We start from the raw sequence: 25,381 nt of genomic DNA on the forward strand, positions 1-25,381 counted from the left end.
CAGCATGCCAGGCCTCCCTGTCCATCACCAACTCCTGGAGTTCAGCAAAACTCATGTCCATTGAGTCGGTGATGCCATCCAACTATCTCACCCTCGTCCTTCAATCTTTCCCAGCATCAGGGTCTTTTGCAATGAATCAGTTCTTCACATCAGGTGGCCAAAATATTGGTGTTTCAGCTTCAGCATCAGTCCTTCCAATGAATATTCAGGACTGATTTCCTCTAGGATTGACTGGTTAGATCTCCTTGCAGTCCAAGGGTCTCTCAAAAGTCTTTTTCAACACCACAGTTCAAAAGCATCAATTCTTTGGTGCTCAGCTTTCTTTATGGTCCAACTCTCACATCCGTACGTGACTACTGGAAAAACCATAACTTTGACAATATGGACTTTGTCAGTAAAGTGGTAATGTCTCTGCTTTCTAATATGCTGACTAGGTTGGTCATAGCTTTTCTTTCAAGGAGCAAGTTTCTTTTAATTTCATGGCTACAGTCACCATCTGTAGTGATTTTGGAGCCAAGAAAGTAAAGTCTGTCACTGTTTCCATTGTCTCCCCATCTATTTGTCAGGAAGTGATGGGACTGGATGCCATGATTTTAGTTTTCTGAATGTTGAGTTTTAAACCGGCTTTTTCACTGTCCTCTTTCACTGTCTTAGTTCCTCTTTGCTTTCTGCCATAAGGGTGGTGTCATCTACATATCTGAGGTTATTGATATGTAATCAATAATTATGTAATATCTGTGATGAAAGATCATAATATAAACTTATCACGATTAGTTTGAAATGCATAGAAATATTGAATCACTATGTAATAGGAACTAAAATAGTGTTGTAGATCAATTATGCTTCAAAAACCAACTTATAGAAAAAGAGATCAGATTTGTGGTTACCATAGGTGGAGGTGGGGGAGGGGGAATTGGATGAAGGATGTTCAAACTCCAGTTATAAGATTAAATAAGCACTGGGGATGTCATGTACAACATGATAAATATAATTAACACTGCTGTATATTCTGTATGCAGAGAAGGCAACGGCACCCCACTCCAGTACTCTTGCCTGGAAAATCCCATGGACGGAGGAGCCTGGAAGGCTGTAGGCCATGGGATTGCTGAGGGTCGGACATGACTGAGCGACTTCACTTTCACCTTTCACTTTCATGCATTGGAGAAGGAAATGGCAACCCACTCCAGGGACGGGGGAGCCTGGTGGGCTGCTGTCTATGGGATCGCACAGAGTCGGACACAACTGAAGTGACTTAGTAGTAGTAGTAGTATATTCTGTATGAAAGTGAAGAGAGTAAATCCTGAGTTCTCATCACAAGGAAAAAACTTTTTCTGTTTCTTTTATTTTGTGTCTATATGAGATGATGGATGCTCACTGAACTTATCATGGTAATCAGTTCATGATACATGTAAGTCACACCATTGTGCGATATACCTTAAACTTATACAGTACTATAGGTCAATTATGTTTCAACAAAACTGAAAGACAACAATTTTTAAATAAAAATGCTGCTCTAAACACACTTCTAATTCTCCCTGAAAGCCCAAGTAACTCCTAAGAAGCATATTGTCATACCACAGATGAATATCTGTATTTCTACAATACCAGAAAATATGTGAAATCTGTGGGTTTTTATAACTAGTTCCTAAAGACAATAAGGAACACTCATAACCACCAGAATGAAACCAAATTTGTTTTGTTTTGCCAAATATCTGAGAAGTCACAAAACTTACCTACATGAGAGAGTTGGGAACTCAGAATATTTCAGTAGGTAATTGAAAGAGATTTCAAAAATGTATGTTTCCTTGATGTTGAAATCTGTCTTTCTAGAGCATAAAACCTTTCAATATAGTCATTAGGATGTCACGTCATGGCAAAGATGTAGTAAGGACTTGTGGGCACCATGGGAGGGCTGCCCACCGTACTACTTCTCTGGCATCTTAGCAGCAACTGTAATGCATTATCTTGCTCCAGAGTAATTAGCAAGTCTCCAGGGAATCATCCAGAGAGGCTCGTTATTGCCATGTTTTTGCCAAGAAGCAAGGAAAACAACTGAGCTAAGAGGAATTAAGAAGTATAGTTATGAAGGGTAGTGTCAATCTCAGACAGCCTCTCTCTCTCTGCCTGCAGTCGCCACCTCACAGATCCATTACCTGTCTACCAGCTGACCAATGCCTAAAGTGATGCAATTATGAAATCCTTTATGTATTCAATATGTTGTAAACCCTTGGGAGAAGGTCTCACTTTCAATTTTATGAATCACTGGCTCTTCAGTCTCTTGGCTCCTAAACAGCAATTTTATGATGCAACCTCAGAGCAGGATTCAGATTATTCTCATTACTTTATTAATTGATTTAAGAAATTGCTAATACCTTGAGAGCTTACTATGTGCCAGACAATATATCATCTTGTTTTCATAATGACCCAATGAGGGAAATATTTGCATTACTCTATTTTATAAATAAGGAAATGGAGGCTCAGAGAGTTTAAACAACATGTTCAAAGATGTCTCAATTTATAATTTTCAGAGCTGAGATTCAACTTCAGGCTTTCTGGTCCAGAATTGGCGGTCTTCACCCTATGTTGGCTTTCATTGAAATAATATATAATTAAGAGAATTTGATTGCTTCATGGGCATTTGGGAGGGGGGATTTTATTTCTGTTTCTTTTCTTTTTTTCTTCCAGTTTTATTGAGATGTCATTGACATACAACATTGAATAAGTTTAAGGTGTATAGTATAATGATTTGACTTACATACATTGTGGAATGATGACCGCAATAAGTTTAGTGAACATACATTATCTCATATATATATATACAAAATTAAATAGAAAAAAATTTTTTTCCTTGTGATGAGAACTCAGGATTTGCTCTTTTAATGGGCATTAAAAAAAAAATTCACATCCACATAATGGTGTTTTCTTCCTAGTCTTACCCAAAGTCAAGTACACAATAATGTGTATAAAACTCAGTGTGCCTATCCTGGAAGAGCAGACGGACTCCGCGTGGTAATTTAAAGAAGTAAAAGTAGAAAGCCACTCGAAAGGGAGCCTTTGTTTGCAATGAAATTGTTTATGTGTTAAACATTACTCTGCACTCTGTGGTATTTGCTGATTGGTGCAACCACCACCATTTAAATGGATTCCCTAATCATGACGATAATGACCAGGATTAGCCCAGTTCAATGGGTGCATACTTTCCCCAGAGCTTACAAAAGCCTTCTCTAGGGATCCAGGCTTTCCTGGTAATAAGTTAACTACAAGGCTGCTGTATTCTGCGCTGGTAAACAGCAGTCCTCAACTAAAAATGAGGGAAGTCAAAGAAAAGATGAAGGTCTCGGCCCAGACAGAGGAAAATCGCCCTAACCTGTTCAGCAGAACCCTGAGAACAACTGCAGGCTTCCTGAGTGGTGCGCAAATGGGTGTTTGTTTGTTGAGTACTTAAGTGATTGAGAATTCAAGGGATTATAGCAAAAAATCCATCAATGATTTTTAAGTTAAAGAACTCTTGTTTGCCTCTCAGCAGCCTGCTATTTAAAATTAAAACACGTGTATTCCTAAAACAATATATGGTCATTGTAAACATCCCAAACAATTCAATCCAGAAAAACATGTAGTGAAAAATGAAAGTCCCTCTCCCCACCAATTTCATTTTCTCCCTAGTCAGTTCAGTTCAGTTCAGTTGCTCAGTCGTGTCCGACTCTTTGTGACCTCATGAATTGCAGCACGCCAGGCCTCCCTGCCCATCACCAACTCCCGGAGTTCACTCAGACTCACGTCCATCGAGTCGGTGATGCCATCCAGCCATCTCATCCTCTGTCGTCCCCTTCTCCTCCTGCCCCCAATCCCTCCCAGCATCAGAGTCTTTTCCAATGAGTCAACTCTTCGCATGACCAAGTACTGGAGTTTCAGCTTTAGCATCATTCCTTCCAAAGAACTGGAGAAGGAAATGGCAGTCCACTCCAGTGTTCTTGCCTGGAGAATCCCAGGGATAGGGGAGCCTGGTGGGCTGCCGTCTATGGGGTCGCACAGAGTCGGACACAACTGAAGCGATTTAGCAGCAGCAGCAGGAGCTTCCAAAGAACACCCAGGACTGATCTCCTTTAGAATGGACTGGTTGGATCTCCTTGCAGTCCATGGGACTCTCAAGAGTCTTCTCCAACACCACAGTTCAAAAGCATCAATTCTCCAGCACTCAGCTTTCTTCACAGTCCAACTCTCATATCCATATATGACCACTGGAAAAACCATAGCCTTGACTAGATAGACCTTTGTTGGCAAAGTAATGTCTCTGCTTTGGAATATGCTATCTAGGTTGGTCACAACTTTCCTTCCAAAGAGTAAACATCTTTTAATTTCATGGCTGCAGCCACCATCTGCAGTGATTTTGGAGCCCCCCAAAATAAAGTCTGACACTGTTTCCCCATCTATTTCCCATGAAGTGATGGGACCAGATGCCATGAGCTTCGTTTTCTGAATGTTGAGCTTTAAGCCAACTTTTTTCACTCTGCTCTTTCACTTTCATCAACAGGCTTTTGAGTTCCTCTTCACTTTCTGCCAGAAGGGTGGTGTCATCTGCGTATCTGAGGTTATTGATATTTTTCCCAGCAATCTTGATTCCAGCTTGTGCTTCTTCCAGCCCAGTGTTTCTCATGATGTACTCTGCATATAAGCTAGATAAGCAGGGTGACAATATACAGCCTTGACGTATTCCTTTTCCTATTTGGAACCAGTCTGTTGTTCCATGTCCAGTTCTAACTGTTGCTTCCTGACCTGCATATAGGTTTCTCCCTAGAGGAACCCACAACTCCTTCCAAATTTTAAGAATAAACCAACTGTAAAGAAATAATTTGACTATAGTAAAGCAACTTGCTGATTATAATTAGTATTAACCCTTCTTTAGTGATTCAGAAGATTCTCCAAGTTTATTCTCATTTAGGGTATGAGTTGTCACAGGGAAGAAATGTAAGGATATCTGTGTTCTTGGATCCTGATAAACAGAAGCTTGTGGGAAAGTTGTGGATAACCCTCTTTTTGGCCTTCTGGAAGAATTTGAGCTTGCTCAGACCACAGCTGATAATCTTCCTATCGAGAACAAAGATGTTGAAGGTACCTAACCTTATGAAATAAGACTTTGGGGAACACTATAAAAGTGTTGATTTGTAACTTAAAAGATTTGGGGGATTATTTCTATGACATAAATATTGGGTCATTTTTATTCTCTGAAATTTGCATCACTTTATAATTTATAGGTAGATACATATATAGTACTTTATATGTATGTATAATTTTTAAAATATATGTTTATAGACAAATTGTATTTGTTTAAGCAAGAATAGTTTTCATTTATAAACTCAACTGAAAACAGTCAGTCTTCTTTATTTTGGAAAAAGAAAATTACTTGAGTAGTTATCTTAAAACAAGTGAGGCACACTATACCCCATGCCCTGGGAGAGGAAGTAACAGGAAGAATTTTATTTTTCTTGAATTTGATCAGGGCAGTTCTCCAAATTCCTCTTGGTGAGTAGAGCTCTGGGGTGCTTTGGATTGATCTGCATAAAGAAACTAGAAACTTTCTGGAAGGGAAGGGATAGAAATCATCCCAACCCCAACATTTCTCAAGATTCCTAGTTATAAAAATCCATGGGAGAATCCTTCTGGAAGACAGCAGGACTGTTGGGAAACTAATCCAGGAAGGTAAAAGGTTAAAGGATGTTCATGACAGCAAGTTTGCCATGACTGGGCTCCCTGCCAATTTAAAGTGGTTGTTTTTGCTTTGAAACTGGAAAAAAAAAAAAAAAAAAAAAGTACAGTCATCCCTCAGTATCTACAGGGGATTGGCTCCAGAACCTGCATAGATACCAGAATGGGAGGAAACTCAAGTCCCACAGATGCTGCTTGGTATCTGAAGTTCCACATCTATGGATTCAACCTACTGTGGATTGTGTAGTACTGAACGGTGTAAGTGGATACAAGCAGTTCAAACCCATGTTGCTCATGGGTTAACTGTACTTCCATATGTTAGTGGTGGATCTGGATCTGAATAGATTTTGCTGCTTGTTCTTTTGTTTCAACTTCAACTTTTATTTTTCCAAAATAAAGAAGACTGTTTCTAGTTGAATTTGTAAATGAAAACTACTCTTGCTTAAAAAAATATAATTTGTTTATAAATATATATTTTAAAAATTACATATACATGCAAAGTACTATATATGTATATACCTATAAAGTTATGCAAATTTCAGAGAATAAAAATGACCCTATATTTATGTCATAGAACATAATCCCCCAATTTGCAAGAGGTATGCAAATCTCTTTGGATATCTAGGAGACTTATAATGTGCTATATTCAACTAAACCACATTGCCACATTTAAATAATAATCTTTCAATCCAGCTGTGATGAGCATTTTGGGAAGAAATTCATATGCTAAACTGTAAGCAGCATTAAATATGTCAGGATTTAATAAGTGTATACTAAGCTTTATTCACAATCCCTGTACCTTATTTAGGAGGTGAATAAATTTTAACTTAAAGAAAAAAGCATTAGGGGAATAGAATTGAGAGGTTGGAAATGAACCCATACAACTGTGGTCAGATGATTTCTAACAAGGATACCAAGACTATTCAATGGGGGGAGTGACTGTCTCTTTAACAAATGATGCTGGGAAAACTGGATGTCTACATGGAGAAGAATTAAGTTGGACTGTAGTTTTATGGGCTTCCCTGGTGGCTGAGACACTAAAGAATCCGCCTGCAATGCAAGAGACCCAGCTTTTGAAAGATTGTTGCTGACACACAAAAAGATGCTGGGATTCTTGGCCTCCAGAGGAGAAGAATTCAATCCAGGACCAGAGATGAGGCTTGATCGCTCAGAGCTTTTGTGTAACAAAGAACTAGAGCTCCAAGCATCCTTACCTTGTCCTGAAGAATCCCGGAGGAGCCCCCAAGATGAAAGGTTGTTGCTGAGCCACGCAAAGATGCCAGGATTTTTGGCCTCCAGAGGAGAAGAATTCAATCCAGGGTCAGAGACGAGGCTTGATCACTCAGAGCTTTTGTGTAATAAAGTTCCATTAAAGTATAAAGGAGATAGAAAAAGCTTCTGACATAGGCATCAGAAGGGGGTAGAAAGAGCACCCCTTTGCTAGTGTTAGCCATGGAGTTATATACTCTCTAATTAGTTATTACAGTGAATCAAAAGAATGTCTAGAGGTTGTAAAGACCTCACTAGACCTACTCCCATAATTTACAACCTTAAAATAACAGGATTAGCTGGAAGGTTTTTTCCAGAGACTGTCCTCAAGCAGGATACATTATTGTTATATAATCCTAAGAAATGTAGAGGGACAAAAAAAGTTTGTCCTTTCTTCCTCCTTGAGAATTCCAGACCCCTCTCTCCTTGGGGACCCCTGGACTTCTTATCAATCTGCCTAGGAATTGACTCTCTCACTTTGATCCCTGGGTCAGGAAGATCCCCTGGAGAAGGAAATGGCAACCCACTCCAGTATTCTTGCCTGGAAAATCCTGTGGATGGAGGATCCTGGCAGGCTACAGTCCATGGGGTCGCAAAGAGTCGAACACAACTGAGCGACTTCACTTTCTTTCACTTCCTAATGCTATACTGTGTAAAAAATTAACTCAGAATGGATCATAGAGCTAAATACAAGGTCTAAAGCTATACAACTCTTGTAAGAAAACATACAAGTAAATCTTTAAGGTCTTGAATTCAATAGTGATTTCTTAGATGTGACACCCAAAGCACTAGCAACAAAGGAAAAATATTCAATTGGACTTCATCAAAATCAAAACCTTTGTGCATCAAAGGACACTATCAAGAGAGTTAAAAGACATTTTACAGAATGGGAGAAAATATTAACAAGCATGTATCAAGTAAGAGTCTAATATCCAGAATATATAAAAAATATAATTCGACAAGAAAAAGACAACTCCATTTTATAAAGAGCAAAGAACTTCAGTAGATATTTCTCTGAAGAAGATATACCAGTGGCCAACAAACACATGAAAAAATGCTCAATGTCATAGTCATCCAGTTCAGTTCAGTTCAGTTCAGTCGTGTCCGACTCTTTGTGACCCCATGCATCACAGCACGCCAGGCCTCCCTGTCCATCACCAACTCCCGGAGTTCACCCAGACTCACATCCATCAAGTCAGTGATGCCATCCAGCCATCTCATCCTCTGTCGTCCCCTTCTCCTCCTGCCCCCAATCCCTCCCAGCATCAGAGTCTTTTCCAATGAGTCAGCTCTTTGCATGAGGTGGCCAAAGTACTGGAGTTTCCGCTTTAGCATCATTCCTTCCAAAGAACACCCAGGACCGATCTCCTTCAGAATGGACTGGTTGGATCTCCTTGCAGTCCAAGGGACTCTCAAGAGGCTTCTCCAACACCACAGTTCAAAAGCATCAATTCTTTAGCGCTCAGCCTTCTTCACAGTCCAACTCTCACATCCATACACAACCACAGGAAAAACCACAGCCTTGACTAGATGAACCTTTGTTGGCAAAGTAATGTCTCTGCTTTTGAATATGCTATCTAGGTTGGTCATAACTTTCCTTCCAAGGAGTAAGTGTCTTTTAATTTCATGGCTGCAGTCACCATCTGTAGTGATTTTGGAGCCCAGAAAAATAAAGTCTGACACTGTTTCCACTGTTTCCCCATCTATTTCCCATGAAGTGATGGGACCGGATGCCATGACCTTCGTTTTCTGAATGTTGAGCTTTAAGCCAAAGGAAAAGCAAATCAAAACCAAAGTGAGATACCATTTTACATCCACTAGGATGGGTATGATAATAAAATTTTTTAAATGGAAAATAAGTATTGGCAAGGATGTGAAGAAATTAGAACCCTCATGCATTGCTGATGAGAATATAAAATGATGTAGCTACTGTGAAAAACAATTGATGACTTCTAAATAAGTTAATCATAAACTTACCATACAACCCAGCAATTCCACTCCTAGGTATATACTAAAAAAAAATTGAAAATAGATGCTCAAGCAAAAACTCATAAACTTATGTTTGTAGCAGCTCTATTAAGAATAGCCAAAAAGGTAGACACAACTCAAATGTTCATCAGCTAATGAATGGATAAACAAAATGTGGCATGACTATGCCATGGAATATTATTCAGGAAGGAAGTACTGAAAATGTTATAAAGTGAATGAACCTTGAAAATATTAAATCCTAAGTGAAAGAATCCCCTTCATGGATCACAGCCGTGGGATCATAAACAAAGGGGCTTATGTAATTCAAATAAGCTAAGAGCCAAGCTGGTCAGGGCCACACAAGACAGATGGGTCATAGTAAAGAGTTCTGACAACATGTGGTCCCCTGGAGGAGGAAATAGCAACCCACTCCAGTATTCTTGCCTGGAGAACCCCATGGACAGTATGAAAAGGCAAAAAAGATATAACACTGGAAGAGGAGCCTCCCCAGGTTGGAAGGTGTGCAATATGCTGGGGAAGAGTGGAGAGCAATTATTAATAGCTCCAGAAAGGAAGAAGTGGCTGGGCCAAAGTGAAAATGATGCTCAGCTGTGGATGTGTCTGCTGGCAAAAGTAAATCTGATGCTGTAAAGAACAATATTGTATAGGAACATGGAATGTTAGGTCCGTGAATCAAGGTAAATTGGACATGGTCAAGCAGGAGATGGTGAGACTGAACATTGATATCTTAGGAATCAGTGAGTTAAAATGGGTGAATTTAATTCGTATAACCATTTTATCTACCACTGTGGGCAAGAATCCCTTAGAAGAAATGCAGTAGCCCTCATAGTCACCAAAAGAGTCCAAAATACAGTATTTTGGTACACTCTCAAAAACAACAGAATGATCTTGGTTCATTTCCAAGGCAAACCATTTGACATCACAGTAATCCAAGTCTATGCCCCAACCACTGATGCCAAAGAAAATTAAGTTGAATGGTTCTATAAAGACTGACAAGACCTTCTAGAACTAACACCAAAAAAAAAAAAAAAGGTGTCCTTTTCATTTTAGGGGATTGGAATGCAAAAGTAGGAAATGAAGAGATACCAGGAATGACAGGCAAGTTTTGTCTTGGAGTACAAAATGAAGTAGGTCAAAGGCTAACAAAATTTTGTCAAAAGAACACACTGGTCATAACAAACACCCTCTTCCAACAGCACAAGAGATGAGTCTACACATGTACATCACCAGATTGGTCTACACCAAAATCAGATTGATTATGTTCTTTGCAGCCAAAGATAGAGAAGCTCTATACAGTCAGTAAACACAAGATCTGGAGCTGACTGTGGCTCAGATCACAACCTCCTTATTGCAAAATTCAGGTTTAAACTGAAGAAAGTAGGGAAAGCACCAGGCCATTCAGGTATGGCCTAAATCAAATCTCTTATAATTATACAGTGAAGATAAATAAATTCAAGGAATTAAATCTGATAGACAGAGAGCCTGAAGAACAATGAAAGGTTCATAGCACTGTGCAGGAGGCAGTGACCAAAATCATCCCAAAGAAAAAGAAATGCAAGAAGGCAAAGTGGTTGTCTGAGGAGGCTTTACAAATAGCTGAGGAAAGAAGAGAAATGAAAGGCGAGGGAGAAAACGAAAGATATACCCAACCGAATGCAGAGTTCCAGAGAACAGCAAGGAGGGATAAGAAGGCCTTCTTAAATGAACAATGCAAAAAAGTAAAAGAAAACAATAGAATGGGAAAGACTAGAGATATCTTCAAGAAAATTGGAGATATCAATGGAACATTTCATGCATGGATGGGAACAATAAAGGACAGAAAAGATAAGGACCTAACAGAAGCAGAAGAGATTAAGAAGAGGTGGCAAGAATATGCAGAAGAACTATACAAAAATGATCTTAATGACCCAGATAACCACAATGGTGTGGTTAGTGGTCACTCACCTAGAGCCAGACATCCTGGAATGTGAAGTCAAATGGGCCTTAGGAAGCATCAGTACGAACAAAGCTAGTGGAGGTGATGAAATTTCAGCTGAGCTATTTCAAATCCTAAAAGATGATGTTGTTAAAATGTTATGCTTAATATGCCAGCAAATTTGGAAAACTCAGAGGTAGCCCCAGGACTGGAAAAGGTCAGTTTTCATTCCAATCCCAAAGACAAGCAATGCCAAAGAATGTTCAAAGTACTGCAGAGTTGTGCTCATGTCATATTCGAGCAAGGTAATGCTCAAAATCCTTCAAGCTATGCTTCAGCAGTACATGAACCGAAAGCTTCCAGGTGTACAAGCTGGGTTTCAAAGAGACAGAGGAACCAGAGATCGAATTGCCAGCATTCATTGGATCATGGAGAAAGCAAGGGAGTTCCAGAAGAACATCTTCTGCTTCATTGACCATGCTAGAGCTTTTGAAGGGGGGCAAGCAGAGGATGAGATGGTTAGATGGCATCACCAGCTCAAAGGACATGAATTTGAGCAAACTCCGGGAGACAGTGGAGGACAGAGAGCCTGGCGTGCTGCTGCTCATGGGGTTGCAAAGAGTTGAACACAACTTAGTGGCTGAACAACAACAATAAATGAAAGAATCCAGACACAAAATGCTACCTACTAATGAGTTTATTTATATAAAATATCCAGAATAGGAAATCCATAGAGACTGTGAATCTACAGATTAAGATGAGACTGTGGAGACTACGGGCTTCCCTGGTAGCTCAGCTGGTAAAGAATCTGCCTGCAATGCAGGAAACCCCGGTTTGATTCCTGGGTTTGGAAGATCCCCTGGAGAAGCGATAGGCTACCCACTCCAGTATTCTTGGGCTTCCCTTGTGGCTCAGTTGGTAAAGAATCTGCCTGCAATGTGGGAGACCTGGGTTCAGCCCTTGGGTTGGGAAGATTCCCTGGAGGAGGTAATGGCACCCCACTCCAGTACTCTTACCTGGAAAATCCCATGGACAGAGGAGCCTGGTGGGCTGCAGTCCATGGGGTCGCTAAGAGTCGGACACGACTGAGCGACTTCATTTTCACTTTTCACTTTCATGCATTGGAGAAGGCAATGGCACCCCACTCCAATACTCTTGCCTGGAGAATCCCAGGAACGGGGGAGCCTGTTGGGCTGCCGTCTATGGGGTCACACAGAGTCGGACACGACTGAAGCGACTTAACAGTAGCAGCGACTAAGCACAACACCACACATGGAGACTACAGCAGATTAGTGGGTGCCAGGGGCTGGGGAGAGGGGAGAATTGCAAGTGACTGCTTAATGCATTTGTGATTTCTTTTTTGGATGATGACGATCTTCTGGAATTAGATAGTGGTGATGTTTGTACAATATTGTAAATACACTCATGCCACTGAATTTTATACTTTGGTTAAAATGATAGATTTTATGTTATGTGCATTTTACCGTAATTTATAAGAACTGGAGTTCCTGGTGACTTGACTGAAAATCTAATGGGAGGGAAGGGCAACAGGCTCCCAAAGTCAAGTTACTATGAGAGAAGTAAGAGGTAGACTCTCCCGATGGGGGAGGAACACAGAGGAATGGCAATGAGGTGGCTGGTACTGTGAGTTGGGACTCAGTGTAGCTCTTTCGAGGACCATGTTCTTGCCCTGGAAAGGTGGATGTGTGAGTGACTTTGAATGGTTCAAATCAAAGGATTGCAGTGATCACAGTAGGAAGCCTGGGTTCCAATGATCAGAGTAGGAAGTCTGAAGACCCAGTGGTGTCCGGGAAAATCGGGAGGTTGGGTTCTGGCTTGGAGGCGTCGCCTGGATCAGCAGAGCTGGGGGCAGCTGCCCCTTTAGAGGAGCCTGTGCTCTCCCACTTGCCCGCTTCCTGGGCTTTCTTTACTCATTTTCCTTAAATGCCAGGTCCCCAGGACGCCATGACACTCCACTCGCCTCCTGTCCACAGCCAACTCCAGGTTGTCCTTCCACACTCAGCCCAGAGGCGATCTCCTCCATGAAGGCTTTCCCGACCTCTCCAGGCTGAGTTCGCTTCCCGCTCTGTGTCCCCTTGTACTCACTGATATCCTTACTCTTACCACACCTTACTGATCTTGCTCCTGTGAATCCTGTGTCTCTCAAGGGAAACTGGAACATCTTGCCTATGTTTGAATCCATTTCCTAGCTGTGAGATTACACAAACCACTTAAACTTGGTTTCCTTATCTGTAAGATGGGGATAATCTGCTTTTGATGGTTAAAATATATAAAAACCTAAACAATGACTGAGACATAAATGTTCAATAATTATGAGTTATATTAATGGTTTAATAATTATTATTATAATTACCACTAGTTATTTCTTTATTCCCAATGCCTTGTACAAAGCCCAGTATGCAGTAGGCACTCAATCAAATAAAACTGTTTTGTCTAGAACTCTGCTGTCCTGTACAATAGCCACCAGCTACATGCAGCTATTGAGCACTTAAAAATATCCAAATTTAAATATTCTGTAAGTGAAATACATATCAGAGGTTGGATACTTAGTATAGAAAACAGCAAAATAGTTCATAAAAATATTTTATATTGATTATGTGTTGAAATGATAGTATTTTGGATCTTTCAAGTTAGATAAAATGTATTCCTTTTTAAATATTTATTTATTTGGCTGCATCAGGTCTTAGTTGCAGCACTCAGGATCTTTGATCTTCATTGCACCATGTGGGGTATTTAGTTGAGCCATGTGGGATCTAGTTCCCTGACCAGGAATCAAATCCAGGCCCCACTGAATTGGGAGTGTAGAGTTTTAGCCACTGGACCATGAGGGAAGTCCAACAAAATGTATTCTTAAAATAACCTTGCCAGTTTATTTTCACTTTTTGAAATGAGATTGCAATAGAACTATCATGTCATCCAGCAATTTCACTTCTGGGTATTTACCCTAAGAAAACAAAAACACTAATTCAGAAAGATACAGGAATTCCTGGTGCTCCAATGGTTAGGACTTGTGTTTTCACTGCCAAGGGCCTGCATTTGATCCCTGGTTGGGGAACTATGTTCACTGCAGCATTATTTACAATAGCTAAGATTATGGAAGCAACTGAAGTGTCCATGGATGGATTAATGAATCAAGATGTGTTATATATATATATACTGGAGAAGGCAATGGCACCCCACTCCAGTACTCTTGCCTGGAAAATCCCATGGATGGAGGAGCCTGGTAGGCTGCAGTCCATGGGGTCGTGAAGAGTCAGACACAAATGAGTGACTTCACTTTCACTTTTCATTTTCCTGCATCGGAGAAGGAAATGGCAACCCACTCCAGTGTTCTTGCCTGGAGAATCCCAGGGACAGAGGAACCTGGTAGGCTGCCGTCTATGGGGTCGCACAGAGTCGAACACAACTGAAGTGACTTAGCAGTAGCAGCATACATGTGTTTCAGTTCGGTTCAGTCGCTCAGTCGTGTCTGACTCTGTGCGACCCCGTGGACTGCAGCACGCCAGGCCTCCCTGTCCATCACCAACTCCCAGAGCTTGCACAAACTCATGTGCATTGAATCAGTGATGCCACCCAAACATCTCATCCTCTGTCGTCCCCTTCTCCTCCTGCCTTCAATCTTCCCCAGCATCAGGGTCTTTTCCAATGAATCAGTTCTTCAAATCAGGTGGCTAAAGTATTGGAGTTTCAGCTTCAACATCAGACCTTCCAATGAATATTCAGGACTGATTTCTTTTAGGATTGACTGGATCTCCTTGCAGTCCAAGGGACTTCTTGAGTCTTCAAGACTTCAAGAGTCTTCTCCAACACCACAGTTCAAAAGCATACATTTTTTGGTGCCCAGCTTTCTTTATAGTCCAACTCTCACATTCATACATGACTACTGGAAAACCATAGCCTTGACCAGATGGACCTTTGTTGGCTTTTTAATATGCCTGCCTAGGTCAGTCACAACTTTTCTTCCAAAGAGCAAGTATCTTTTAATTTCATGGCTGCAGTCACCATCTTCAGTGATTTTTGGAGCCCCCCCCAAAAAAATAAAGTCTGCCACTGTTTCCCCATATTTGCCATGGAGTGATGGGGCCAGATGACATGATCTTAGTTTTCTGAATGTTGACCTTTAAGCCAACGTTTCCCCCTCTCATCTTTCATCAAGAAGCTCTTTAGTTCTTCACTTTCTGCCATAAGGGTGGTGTCATCTGCATATCTGAGGTTATTGATATTTCTCCTGGCAATCTTGATTCTAGCTTGTGCTTCCTCCAGCCCAGCATTTCTCATGATGTACGCTGCATATAAGTTAAATAAGCAGGGTGACAATATACAGCCTTGACATACTACTCCTTTTCCTAGTTTGAACCAGTCTGTTGTTCCAGTTCTAACTGTTGCTTCCTGACCTGCATATAGATTTCTCAAGAGGCAGGTCAGGTGGTCTGGTGTTCCCATCTCTTTCAGAGTATTACTGAATCATAAAAAAAGAATGAAATCTTGCCATTTGTGACAACGTGGATAATTCTAAAGGATATTAGGCTAAGTAAAATAAGTCAAAGAAAGACAAATACTGTAAAATTTCACTTATATATGGAATCTAAAAAAACAAATGAACAAATAAAACAGACTCACAGATAGGGAGAACAAACTGGTGGCTGCCAGAGGGGAGGTGAGTGGGGGAATGTGCAAAGAGGTGAAGGTGACTGAGAGGTACAAAAACTTCCAGTTATAAAATAAATGTCATAGGGATGTAACTTACAGCCTAAGGAATATAGCCAATAATACTCTAACAATTTTGTATGTGACAGATGGTTACTAGACTTATGGTGATCATTTCATAAGGTATTTAAATGTCAAATCACCTGGAACTAACATATTGTATGTCAATTATCCTTCAATAAATAAAGAAATATTTTTTAAAAATAAGATGAGACTTCAAGGAAATTTATAATTACACATGTAGTTTCATTATATTTCTGTTGAACAGCACAGATCTAGAAAGTTCTCAGCCTGCCATTAGTATAGCAAACCTTCATCCAGCCTCATTTACTCTTGAATATTACGTGAGCTTTAGGAGTATAGTTAATTCATTTAGAACAATGATTAATTTGGAATCAAAAGTAATCCAGGTGATTTACAAAGGATTTTCCTTGCAGGGCTAGCAAGTTAATGTGTAGAAGTGTGTAGAAAGGGAACTAAAGCTTTGCGGGAATTTTCCAGGTTCGCTGCGATCCTGAGATTCAAGAATTGCGTCAGTGGCAGAAGAAGCTCCGTGAGGACAAGCATATTCGCCAGCGAGTCAAAATCTTCTGGGCCAAACAAGAACAAAAAGGTCAGTTGTATGATTCACAACCTGTGGTTTATTCAGGAAAAGCCTGAGTCTTGCTCCAGGATCAAGAAGGAAGCCCTGCGCGGTTTCCTGGGGTCCTTGTTCTGCACGAAACTCCACTGGGGTAAGGGAGGGGGCGGCATGTTAAAGAGTCGGCTCCTGAATGACAGCGGTGACGCGATGTAACTGTTCCAGCTGTTCCCCTCACTTAGGTACACGTCAGTGTCATCCCGCGTTTGCAGCTCTCTCTCTCTCTCTCTTTTTAGCTACAAACAAAAAGAATAACCCATCATTTTGGAAACACAGTGCCCATCAGTGTGATGGGTAGTTATCATCTAAGCTGTTGATTGTGTGTCTGAACTTAAGTGCTGTTTTATGCCATCCTAGCCCCTTTTCTGAGAAATTAAACACATGTACAGAGTGAAGCGCTAGGAATAACAGAGCAAGCACCCTTCACCTGTCTTGTATATGTCACAATTTTGTCCTATTTGCCTCCCTTTTTTTTTTTTTAAACTTTGTTACTACATATTTGTGGTAGAAAAATTAGTAAAAAAATAACCAAAAAAGGAGAAAAGTCAGAAATGTCACCACTGTTAAAATTTTGGTGCACATCCTGCTATACTTTTTCCAGTACAAAATGATGCAAATAAATATCCATTTGTATATTATTAAATGTGGGTTTTTGCATTCTACTTCCCATATATCTGTTCATTCTATTGTGTCATCTACACTGTCACTGAACACACTCAGAACGTCATTCTGGTCAGCCCTAGAGAGTGGTATTGTGATGTCTAATAGCTGTGTGGTATTGATTTAGTGTCATTTATTTAACCAACAACATGGAATGAGACTCATGATGGATTGTCAAGGGGAAAATAACTGTAGGACAATAAATTTTCATTAAGAAAATTAAGATTCATTAAGAATCCCCTTGCAAAGCAGGAGACCAGGGTTCCGTCCCTGGGGTGGGAAGATCCCCTGGAGAAGTGAATGGCTACTCACTCCAGTATTTTTGCCTGGAGAATCCTATGGACAGAGGAGCCTGGTGGGCTCCAGTCCATGGGGTCACAGAGTTGAACACGAGTGGCTGACTAACACTCACTAACTAAAATACGTGCTTGGAAATAGAGATGTCTAAAAAGCCTGGAGAATACGTTAGTGTTAGTTTCCTTTAGGAATCAGGACTAGGGAAAATCTTGCATTTTGGGAATTTTTTAAATTATGAAAGCCAACGGGAAAAAATGATCATACCTCCCTCAACAGACCACCATCCTCTCACTGTCCATGCTCTGACCTCCCCATCCTCCCCGTTCCTGTCCCTTTTCACTAGACTGCAGTCCCCCTAGTCTCTCTTGTTCTGCTGTATGTCAACACCTTCCTCACCTCGCGGACTGCACTTTCAACCCCTTTCCTGGCAAATCATCCTCCCCAGGCCGCTCTGTGGCCATTGCTTCTCACCCTCGGCTTAGGGGCATTAATGCCTCAGAGGGGCTGCCCCCACTCGCCTCTCCTAAGGGGACCAGGAACAATATGGAGCAATCTCAACATGGTGGAATCTAGAAAAAAGTCTTCTTTTTTTGCCCAGAGACTGTCTTCAATTCTGTTCTCTCAAATCTCTCTTTCCACTTCCTTCATGGCATGTCTCTGAAGTATGTTCTGATTTCATGAAGTCCAGCCTACTTAAAAATCTCAATCTCAGCTCCGATTTAATGCTCTGACTCAGTGGGGTTGGGAGTGGGAGGGAGGGAGATCTGGGGGCATCGTCCCCTCACTTCCTATGTGGTCCTCTCTTGGCTGCTGTTGCTTCTCTGGCTGAGACTGTGTGGCCATCCGTGTCCTGTGGGCAGGCGTCCCCACGCTGGCTCTCTGACTCCTACGTTTCACATGAGCAGTTCCTCAGAGCTCACAGGGCAGAAGCTTTGGGGGTCTGGTTCTGCCGCTCCCTCTTCTCCTTCCACTCAGACCCTACTTCTGCCAGCACTCTCCCAGCGCTCCTGGGGTCTCCTTAGCCAGTGGCCGGCCCTCTTGAACCCAATGGAACAGTGTTCACTTGACACAGAGGAAACCGGGAGCCGACACGCAGACTTCTCCACTGCCCCCTTTTCTCCACCTCGCACGTCTCCCCAGTTCACACTGAACTTCCTCTCCCAGGCACGGTAGATTGAAGTGTGTGGAAATCTACCCTTAAAGGAGATGACCAATCAGATAATGAGGAGCCCCTAATCTTTCTGAGTTGTTCTCTTGGATCTTCCCTCCCCTGCCTTGGGCTTGGATGGGGGAAGCACCCACTTCTGTCTAAGGGAAGATAGAAAAATACAGCATTCTCCTTTAGGCCAGCAAGTCTCAACATTTTTGGATTGTGAACCAGAAAGAAATAGTTTTATGTCACAATCTATGACATATGAATATACTGATGGTTTCATATATACATAGCTAAAACAAAAGTTTTATAAAAAATGACCTTATTATATGGGCTTCCCTGGTAGCTCAGCTGGTAAAGAATCTGCCTGCAATGCAGGAGACCCCTGTTCGATTCTTGGTCGGGAAGATTCCCTGGAGATGGATAGACTGCTCCCTCCAGTATTCTTGGGCTTCCCAGGTGGCTCAGCTGGTAAAGAATCCACCTGCAATGTGGGAGACCTGGGTTTGATCCCTGGGTTGAAAAGATCCCCTGGAGAAGGGAATGGCTACCCACTCTAGTATTCTGGCCTGGAGAATTCCATGGACTGAATAGTCCATGGGGTCCCAAAGAGTTCGACATGACTGAGTGACTTTCACATACAAACCTATTATATGTAATGCCCTCTGGTATTTTCTAGTCTCTTGAGTTTTTAATTTAAGCATCAAAATTAACTGACAGCAATGAATGGACTAAAATAAATATCCAAATTTCCATAGGTATACAGAAATAACCAAATAAATAAATGTGGGAGAAGAGGAGGCTTTTCTCCCACATTAGAATGACAACTAACATGTTTAGAAGATATAATGGAATTTAAAAGTCACCATTTTGTAACCATATTAATAAATCAGTTGACTAAAGCAAGAATCATCAGTAGATGCTAAACCTCTGGGTGAAAGTTTATTGAGGGACATGATAGTCATAGTCTTAAAATATCTCTCCACAAGAGAAGGGAACCTCCTACACTATTGGTGAGAATGTAAACTGGTACAACCTTTATGGAGAACAGTATGGATGTTCCTTAAAAAACTAAAGCAGAGCTGCCACGTGTCTCTGACATCCCACTCCTGGGCATGTATCTGGAGAAAAACATGATCTGAAAGGATACATGCACCCCAGTGTTCACTGCTGCACTGTTTACAATAGTCGAGACGTGGAAGCCACCTAAATGTCCATTGACAGAGGAATGGATAAAGAAGATGTGGTAAATATATACAACGGAATATTACTCAGCCATTAAAAGAAGGAAATAATGCATTTGCAGCAACAGATGGACCTAAAGATTGTCATACTCAGTAAAGTAAGTCAGAGAAAGAGGAATATCAGATGACATCCCTTGTATGTAGAATCTGAAAGCAAATGATACAAATGAACTTATGAAACAGTAAGAGACTCACAGACTTCAAGAACAAACTTTTGGTTGCCAAGGGGGGAAGGGATATGGAGTTTAGGATCGATGTGTACACACTGTTATATTTAAAATGGTTAACCAACAAAGACCTCCTGCATGGCACATGCTACTCTGCTCAACGTTATGTGGCAGCCTAGATGGGAGGGGAGCTTGGGGGAGAATGGATGCATGTGCATGTATATGGCTGAGTCCCTTTGCTGTTCACTTGAAAGTATCACAACATTGTTAATCGGCTACGCCGCAATTCAAAATAAAAAGCTTTAAAAAATATCTAAGAAAATAATAACTTTGCACTAAAGAAACCTGGCAGACCCACCTTAACCAAGTGCTGAAGATTAATGTTACCAATATTGGGAAAAACTGACATCACCTGCCTCCTGATGTGATGTATTGAGGAAGACACACATCACACATTCTTACACACAACTCCTGTCAAAAATGCATGAGTGGAACCTATCTAATTGCGAGGGAACATCAGATCAACCCAAACTGAGGACATGCTTCAAAATAACTGGTGTGGACTCTTCAAAAATGCCAATGTTGAGAAAAACAAAGATTAAAGGAGACCAAAGAGATGTGATAGCTGAATGCTGTGCCTGATCTTAGATTGGATCTTGGATGGGGGAAAATTCTATAAAAGACATTACTGAAACAGCAAACTTTGAATATGGCTTTATGTTAATTAATGGTACATAGTATTATTAAGTTTCCTGATGTTGATCAATGTTCTTGGCCAATATCAGAAACCTCCTATTCTCTTTGTTTGTTTGTTTTTTTTGGATATGGATCATTTTTTTAAAGTCTTTATTGAATTTGTTACAGTATTGCTTCTGTTTTATGTTTTGATTTTATTGGGGGGATGTGGGATCTTAGCTCCTCAACCAGGGATCAAACCCACGCCCCCCTGCATTGGAAAGTGAAGTCTTAACCACGGGACCATGTCTTAACCACTTAACCACTGGACCATCTATTTGCCATGCTATTTCATGGCAAGTAGATGGGGGAACAATGGAAACAGTGAGAGACTTTATTTTGGGGGGCTCCAAAATCACTGCAGATGGTGACTGCAGCCATGAAATTAAATGATGCTTGCTCCTTGGAAGAAAAGCTGTGATCAACCTAGACAGCATATTAAAAAGTGGAGACATTACTTTGCCAACAAAGGTCCATCTAGTCAAAGCTATGGTTTTTCCAGTAGTTATGTATGGACTATAAAGAAAGCTGAGCACTGAAGAATTGATGCTTTTGAACTGTGGTGTTGGAGAAGACTCTTGAGAGTCCCTTGGACTGCAAGGAGATCCAACCAGTCCATCCTAAAGGAAATCAGTCCTGAATATTCATTGGAAGGACTGATGCTGAAGCTGAAACTCCAACATTTTGGCCACCTGATGGGAAGAACTGACCCATTGGCAAAGACCCTGATGCTGGGAAAGATTGAAGGCAGGAGGAGAAGGGGACGACAGAGGGTGAGATGGTTGGATGGCATCATGGACTCAATGGACATGAGTTTGAGCAAGCTCCGGGAGTTGGTGATGGACAGGGAAGCCTGGCATGCTGTAGTGCATGGGGTCGCAAAGAATTGGACATGACTGAGTGACTGGACTGAACCCCTGGACCACAAGGAAAGTCCCAGAAACCTATTCTTAAGTTGCATGCTGAAGGTTTTATGCAACTTAAACTCCAATGATACAGAAAAAAACAATAACACACATGCACACATATCCATACACATAGAAAATGATCAAGTATAAACAATGTTGAATCTGAGAGTTCTTTGGATGATTATTATGATTATGAATGAATGGACAGATGGGTGGAGTTCTGAGCTTTGTATGAGTTCACATACAGAGCCTGGTGCAGAGCAGGGGCTCATCACATCGGTGTTCTTAGTGTCCCTTTTTAAGAAGTAGGTTGAGCTGTAACTGTTTTGACAGGCTCATCTCTGGACAACTGCTGGCTCCTTTCATTTCAAAACTAGAAGACAATCAGAACTGTAATCAGATTAAAGATCAAGGAACATGCGGCAGTGTGCCTATTTATTTCTGATTTTACTTATTATTATTATTTTTTTTAGTTGATTTGCCACTGGCTCACTGATTAGTCTGGCTTGCTATGTGACAGTGAGTGCAGGCTGGACTTAATGCAGTGATCTAGCCAGCAGCAGAGGGCAGAATGACTGGTCCCATCTCGGCCACCTGCTGCCCATGTCCCTTGCCGTCTTTCCACCTTCCGAGGGTTCCAAAAGGAGCAGTGCTTTCCAAACAAGATGAGGTTTTCCGTAAACGCCCCATTGTGAACTTGTGGGTAAATTTCTCATTTGCAATGAAACTGTAGACATGGCCCTTGGGAAAGAAAACTGTTCTAAACACGGTCCCCAGATCTGTGGTCAGTTCAGAAGAAAGTCAGTGCAGAACAGTGGAGTTTTGGAGTTGGCAAGACTTGCCCTTGGAATCTTTTTGCTTTTATCTGTGTGACCCTGATCTAGTTCACTTCATTCAATCTCAGTATTCCCACGTGCAAGATGGAACTATTAATAGTCCTGTCTCATACAGTTGTTAAAGGATTGCAAGAGATGATCTTTGGAATAAGTCCTGGCACATAGTTCCCATACATGTTGGTTATTGTCATTTTAAAATATGTCTATGCTTCAAGCAGTTTTGCATTGATTTCCTCTACTAGACTCTAAGCTCGAAGGGGTTTCGTGCAGGGACTGAGTGTCTTATTCATCATTTAGCACAGAGCCTGGCACAGAGCAGACAGCCTATACATATTTGGTGGATGGAGCTCTGGTTTTCATTTTAAAGATGAATAAGTAGAGGGCCTGGAAGGTCGAGGGCTTGCCAAGGTCACACAGCCGGGGAGGCCCTAGGGCTGGGACTCAGGCATGCCCTTTCTTTGTCCTGTGTTCTGACACATCCCAGAGGAGAGATGCAGCGAGACAAGACACTCTCTTGGATTCTACCATCAGACCCAAAGCTCTCAGGAATCCTCCCGAATATGATACACGGCTTGTCTGATTTCTTATGACCTATGGTTTCTTGCTGTTTGTGTTTGCGATGACTGAGGCCCTTGCGTAGCGGCTGAATTGCCAGGACCAGGGTACAACCTGCTGCCCATAAAGTGAAGTAAAACTTTCTGTCTCCTTCAAGTGTCACTGAGCTGATTTACTTTGTTAAGTTCATGTACAACAGATTTATTCCTGTTGAAGGCCTTATGAATCTGGGTAGTGTGGAGGTTTTGACAATCAACTCCTTCCAGCCAAGGTGACATTGTAATTAGACCCCCAAAGAGCTCTGATGAAACAATTTGAAGATGAATGTTAAACACACGTAGTTCTTTAGATTTGTGGTAAAGAAAAAAAGTGGAGTGATTGCAAATAAAAATGGGTTTCATCTTCATGTAAAAAAAAGGCACTACAGACTCATCTATGTACAAATCCATCATACAAGCATAAGATTTTTTTTTTTTAGTGGATGCCATTTTATCCATATTGTTCTCTGGTATTTATAGTATGAATGAGTTTTGCCAAGTTCATTCCTTGGAGCAACCTTGGTGCAGACAGGAGGTCTGAAGGAGAGGAGCGTCAGCTGTCAGGGTAGAACCGTGGTCATTTATAGCCTGTCTCATGTTACACTGAGTCAGAGGCTGTCCTGCAGGATTTTCTTCTAGGACAGAGCGGTGTGAAGTTATTCTTAAGTCTCTATCCATCAGGACAGTTGCAGGAATTATTTTTAAAGCGTTTATGACAAGAATTATAGCCAATATAATCCAAAAGAAGATGCCAAAGTCATTTTTGAGATATGGTCAAAAATCTCTTCTTGATTAATAGCATATTTTTAGCTTCATATAATTGGTAATTGTTTTCAAATGTGCTTTGTAACTGAATATTCATATTTTATTTGGAAATCTGGTATGAGTAAGGAGAAAGAAACCATAGAAACTGTTCCATAACATCAGATTACATTTTTTATGTATACAACATCAGATTACGTATATATACAGCATCTGATAACAATTTTCATATGTGTGTGTGTATTCTGCATATTTGTATAAATACTCTTTGAATAACTTTGATCTCTTCTTGATATTTTTTTGTGATTTTATTTCTATCATTGTAAGATTGACAGTATTTTAATCTTTAAGAGTGGGATGAATTGGGAGATTGGGATGTATACACACTACTATGTATAAAATAGAGAACTAATTAGAACCTGCTGTATAGCACAGGGAGCTCTACCCAATGCTCTGTGGTGACCCAGATGGAAAGGAAATCCAAAAAAGAGGATATATGTATACATATAGCTGATTCACTTTGCTGTAGAGCAGAAACTAACAACACTGGAAAGCGACCATATCCCAGTTTTAAATAATAGTCATTTACCTATAACTTTCTTTTTGGAATTTTTGCTGTTTTAAATATCACTTCTTGATATTAAAGGAAAGGGTGGGGGAAGCTGACCTGTCAAAGGAAACAGATTCTTTACTTTGGTTTGCTCACCTTTTTATTCCCTATGTCAGTCCAAGAGTGGTTTATAGTCATTTACAGAAACACATAATATAACATTTTAAGGTAAATGTGTAATTGGATTAAGGAAAAATTAAAATTAGAGAAAAAATAAAGCCATTAAATATAGTAAGCAAAATACGTACTCCAAGTCTGTATTTGCTAGAGATTTCTTAGGGACAAAGTAAAGAGGGAAATAAGGTCTATTACATAATTCACAGTATCCACAAGGAAAAAAAAAAAAGTGAGCCAGTGGTTCAGGAAATACTGGGTCCTTCCCTATACATTATGCAATGTGAATAATAACCTCAAAAATGTTCCTACAATAAATAGAAATGTCTGAGCTTCCTAGAAGCTACAGCAATGAATGAAATAGGATCATGACATTGTTCATTGTCCTCAAATTTAAAAAGTTTCTTGGAAGCACGCTTATTCCTGGAGCTAATTTTTCTCTCATAAAGAAGACACTATAATGAGGTGAACATTATCTTTTCCCTAAATATAATGAGTTTCTTAGTAGGGCATGGCTTCTGGAGGAAAAAGATAAAAGCCTGAGTGCAGGGTGGGGTAGAAAGCAGAGAAATTTCTTTTCTTGATTTTAAATCTAGTATTTAAGTTTAGATTGTAATGACAAATCTTAACTATTAGGATTAGGGTTTTAGGATATTCTTAAAATGAGTGCCTTGTCTTGGTCACACCCTGGAAGTTGGTTCTTAGAACAGAGAAGGCTGTCTGGAGCTCAGGAACAGTTATGAGTGGACGAGCATATGCTGCGTGCCAGGCCCTGTACTAAGCACCTGTGTTCCCATGTAGCCCTCATACTTCTCTCCCAGAGGAAAGATATTACCTCCATCGTACAGGTGAGGAAACTGGAGCTGGAGGTTACATGACTCACCCAGGTCACACAGCCAGGAAGGCCAGAGACCAGGGATTTGAACCCAGATCTGCCTGATGCCAGGGAATCTCTGGCCATCTCCTGCCATAGTGTCCAGTTATTGATACCTTAAGCTGTGTGTCCAGTAGGGCTGATCGGCCCCCTGCAAATCTTCCTATCAGGGTACCAGGACCCC

At 40.9% G+C, this 25,381-nt stretch overlaps 1 protein-coding gene across 5 annotated transcripts in view; it reads left to right on the forward strand.

The window, feature by feature from the left end:
• Positions 1 to 25,381, forward strand: part of IQCK (IQ motif containing K) — a 161,538-nt gene that overhangs the window by 109,191 nt on the left and 26,966 nt on the right. For 2 of the 5 annotated variants that reach the window (NM_001192088.3, XM_059881206.1), the window contains one exon: positions 16,106 to 16,217. In NM_001192088.3, coding sequence (NP_001179017.1) covers positions 16,106 to 16,217 — 112 coding nt within the window. Of the gene's footprint in view, positions 1 to 16,105; positions 16,218 to 16,480; positions 16,876 to 25,381 lie in introns of those variants that run through there. The other 3 variants (XM_059881205.1, XM_024984712.2, XM_024984711.2) reach the window with 3 other exon arrangements.

The sequence above is a fragment of the Bos taurus genome, chromosome 25 (assembly GCF_002263795.3).
Source record: "Bos taurus isolate L1 Dominette 01449 registration number 42190680 breed Hereford chromosome 25, ARS-UCD2.0, whole genome shotgun sequence".
In the NCBI taxonomy this organism is placed as follows: Eukaryota; Metazoa; Chordata; class Mammalia; order Artiodactyla; family Bovidae; genus Bos; species Bos taurus.